The sequence below is a fragment of the Otolemur garnettii genome, unplaced genomic scaffold (genome assembly GCF_000181295.1).
Source record: "Otolemur garnettii isolate 467f Iridium unplaced genomic scaffold, OtoGar3 scaffold00046, whole genome shotgun sequence".
Lineage (NCBI taxonomy): Eukaryota > Metazoa > Chordata > Mammalia > Primates > Galagidae > Otolemur > Otolemur garnettii.
Genome location: NW_003852441.1, coordinates 1,249,666 through 1,253,687, shown reverse-complemented (window position 1 = coordinate 1,253,687; position 4,022 = coordinate 1,249,666). Strand labels below are relative to the sequence as shown.

The 4,022-nt window shown below is 44.0% G+C and overlaps 1 protein-coding gene across 4 annotated transcripts in view; it reads right to left on the bottom strand.

The window, feature by feature from the left end:
- Positions 1-619: 619 nt before the first annotated feature.
- PRPSAP2 (phosphoribosyl pyrophosphate synthetase associated protein 2) overlaps positions 620-4,022 on the bottom strand; it is a 63,697-nt gene continuing 60,294 nt past the window's right edge. For 3 of the 4 annotated variants that reach the window (XM_012806043.2, XM_023513992.1, XM_023513993.1), the window contains 2 exons: positions 3,343-3,489; positions 620-1,294 (listed from right to left, as the gene is read on the bottom strand). In XM_012806043.2, the coding sequence (XP_012661497.1) occupies positions 1,136-1,294; positions 3,343-3,489 (306 nt within the window). In that variant the 3' untranslated portion in view covers positions 620-1,135. The remainder of the gene's footprint in view (positions 1,295-3,342; positions 3,490-4,022) is intronic. The other variant, XM_023513991.1, reaches the window with a different exon arrangement.

Sequence of the window (4,022 nt, the reverse complement as noted above, 5' to 3'; positions counted from 1 at the left end):
CACTGTCCTCCCGGTCCGAGGCGTCTGGGAGGGCAGGAACGTCACTCTGTGTGACAGCGTCTACACTGTCCTCCCGGTCTGAGGCGTCTGGGAGGGCTGGAACGTTACTCTCTGTGACAGCGTCTACACTGTCCTCCCTAGGGGCAGGACATGTTGGTCCAATTCCCGGGGCACCAGGACAGAGGAGCTGTTTCAAATAAACACTAAGGTGGAAGTTCCGCGCTCTAAACTCTAAACTAACACAGCCCATACTTAGAACACTGACAAGGGTCACATCAGTTGCCTTTTGGGACAGTCCCCTCAGAGCATCAGTGGCATGACCTTTGTGAACGATGGCAGGACTGTGGCAAAAGAAGCAGAGACTGGGTGGCAGCTTGTGCCCTGTGCTGCCTCATCCTGACATCCAAACTCCTCTCCTGTTCCTCTAACTCCACACCAGAAACTCTCAGGGTGTTTAACAAGTTGTCAGGACAGGGAATATTACATCCTCAAGAAACTACTGTATCCCCCAAAAAGTAGCAAAAGAAAAAGCAAACTGTAAGCATTTCAACACCCATAGAGGTTTACTCAGCTTTCATTTTATTTTAGTTATAAAACAGTTGCCAAACACAAAGTTTTAAAAAACACACAAAAACACAAGAGTTTACTCTGTCTCCAGTTGCAGAAAATAAATACAATCACATATTCCATAGGCTTGCTATAAAAGCATTTCTAAAAATGTCATTTACTGGATTCAACAGTGTAACTTTTCGGCTTTTCAACTATAGGAATCATACAGTAGACCATTTTAGTACCTTTTTTAAAGCATTTGGCTCAAGCAACTTTGGAAAAAGGCTGTTTGTGAGCTTAAAAATCTTACTCCAAGTTATTTTTAAATAAACTAAAAAAACACCAGATCTTATTTAAGAGGAGAATAAAGTATTTATTTTATAAAAATTGTCCCCCAAACCCACAAACACCCAAACTGACGTAGAAAGTTGGTCTATCTTCATAGGAATCAATGAGAAGACAGGGCACAGGGGCAGGAGGACAGAGCACAGCATTCCTGTGGGACACACCCACTGAGCACGTGCCCTCACGGCATCACTCACAGGTTTCCAGTTTGGCCCTGGGGAATTTTAAAAACGAAGAGCTCTTAGTCATCTAAACCTATGTTTCTGAAAAGGTAGGACATGGACTCCCCATTGTGAATCCGACGGATTGCTTCTGACAGGATCATGCTGATATCCACAGTTTTAATCTTCGGACACTGGAGTTTCTGGATTTCATGTGGAATTGTATTGGTCACCACCACCTGTGAATCAAGAGGAAAAAACCAAGAGCGTCAAAATACCAACAGCTCTGTGCTTTGGTCTGAAAATGTGACACACTCTGAAATCTCTGAGGTTCTACTAGATAGGAAGACTGTCTACCCTCTAACACATTTCCAGTTAATATGAACCTATCTGCGTTTCTTAGGTTAAGATTTATTTTTTTAATTTTTTAGAAACAAAGTCTAGCAGGGCACAGTGGCTCACAGCTGTAATCCTAGGACTCTGGGAGGCCTGGGCAGGTGGATAGCTTGAGCTCAGGAGTTCTAGACTCCCTTTTGTTCAGCCTTGTTCATCTCTCTTCAGCCTGAACAAGAGGGAGACCCCACTCTTTACTAAAAATAGAAAAACTAGCCAGGTGTTGTGGCAGGTGGCTATAGTCCCAGCTACTTGGGAGGCTGAAGCAGAAGGATCGCTTAAGTCCAGGAGTTTGAGATTGCTGTGAGGTAGGCTGATAACCATGCCACTTTACTTTGGGTAACAAAGTAAGACTCTGTCTTAGGGAAAAAAAAAAAAGAGAGAGACAAGGTCTAGTTCTGTCACCAGGCTAGACTGTCATGGCACAATCATAGCTCACTGCAGTCTTAAACTCCTGGACTTAAGTAATCCTCCTATCTTAGCCTCCTGAGAAGCTGGAACTACAGGTGTGCACCAACACATCCAGCTAGTTTTCTTATTTTAGAGATGTGGTCTCACTATGTTGCCCAGGGTAGTCTTGAACTTCTGGCCTCAAGTGATCCTCCCGGCTCAGCCTCCCAAAGTGCTGGGTTGACAGGTGGGGGCCACTGCATGTGGCTAAGATCTGATAACCTCATACCTACTAGGACAGATATAACTAAAGAGAGAGATAATAACAAGTGTTGGTGAGAATGTAGAGAAATTAATTAGAACCAAGCTTGAGGCTCTGTCTCAAAAAAAAAACCAAACCATCACTGCTGGTGATGTAAAATGGTTCAGCTGCTTTGGAAAAATAGCCTGGCAGTTCCTCAAACGTTAAAACATAAAGTCAGTATATGACCCATCCATTTCAATCCTAGGTATATAACCAAGGGAATTAAAACCACACTGCCCACACAAAAACTTCCATAGAGATGTTCAAAGCTGATTATTCATAATAGTAAAAAAGTAGAACAAACCAAATTTCCATCCATGGATGGAAAGAGAGACAAAATATGGTCTATTCATGCAAGAGAGTATTATTCACTCATAAAAAGGAATGAAGTACTGAGCGACACTACAACACGGACAAACCAGGAAAATATGCTGAGTGAAAGAAGCCAGAAACGGAAGCCCACATGCTGTATCTCGTTCATAGGAAACGCCTAGGAGAGGCGACTCTACAGAGACGGAAGCAGCTCCATGGCCGCCAGGGGCTTGGGCAACGCAGAGATGATGTGGAGTAATTGCTAATGCATGTAGAGTTTCTCTCCAGGAAAATAAAATGTTCTAAAATTGACTTGAGATAATGATTATACAACCCTGAACATTCTAAAACCCATCAGATTATATACTTTATGTGGGTGAATTACATGGTATATGAATTATATCTCAATCTGTTATCTAAAAAAAGTGGTAGTGTTAGAGTTGGGTTGTTTTTTTTTTTGAGACCAGGGTTTCACTGTGTTGCCCAGGCTGGAGTACAGTGACCATTCACAGGTGCGATCCCAGTACTGATCAGCACAGGAGTTTTAACCTGCTCTGTTGCCAAACTGGGCCAGCTCACCACACCTTAGGCCACCTGGTGGCCCCTCCACTCCTGGGAGGTCACCATATTGATACTGAACTTAGTGCAGACACCCAATTGGCATAGGGCACTACAGTCCATCACCATCTCAGCCGCCCAAGTAGATGAGACTACAGGTGCACGCCACCATGTCCAGCATTAGAGACTTATATTCAATGAAATCCAAATGTAACCCACCCTTTGAATCCATTTTAACTACAAAAGAGCTCACTCCCATACCTGCCGTCTATAACTAAGGATCAGGACGTGCCAAAGTGCCAGGCATCTATGAGTACACGTGCCCATTACCTCATCGATAGCGGACTCCTCAATCAGCCGAGGGGCGTCAGAAGACAGTAGGCCGTGAGTTGCCATCACAAAGATCTTATATGCACCTCTCTCCTTTAGGGTCTCTGCTGCAGCGAGAAAGCTGTCAACATCATCAATGATGTCATCCTGCCAAATCACAGATGAACCAAGAGGCGAATGAGCACTTTTGTAAGGGGAGGTGAGAGAAGAGGGCAGGGACGGGCCTGCCTGAATTATTATGACAAATACTCTCTCTTATACCAGAGTGCAGATGGCAAGGTCGTGGCCCCGTGCCCCAGCCTGAGCTGCCTCCTGTGCCCACCTCCACTCCAGGGCTGTCTTCCACCACCCTACAGGCTCCAGGGTAGTGTGTGTGTGAGAGAGACTGTCTGCATCTTTGCATGCTGAGTAGCCAGAACCATGCAGGTAGCCCCAGACATGATGATGCAGTCATTTTTTAAAAAATATGTGTATATAGAAAAATGATTACAAGATGCTCGTCTGTAAGTAATGGAACTGCAGGTGGCTCTTGCCCCTTCTTTTTTGACTTTATTTCCAAATTTTCTCCACAAATCATATGGGAAATATGCTTTTTTCATGTTATTAAAATGGGAGAAATGATAGTGACCATTGTTTTCAATAACAAAATAGCTCTGAAGTAGCTGTGACAACTACTTAAG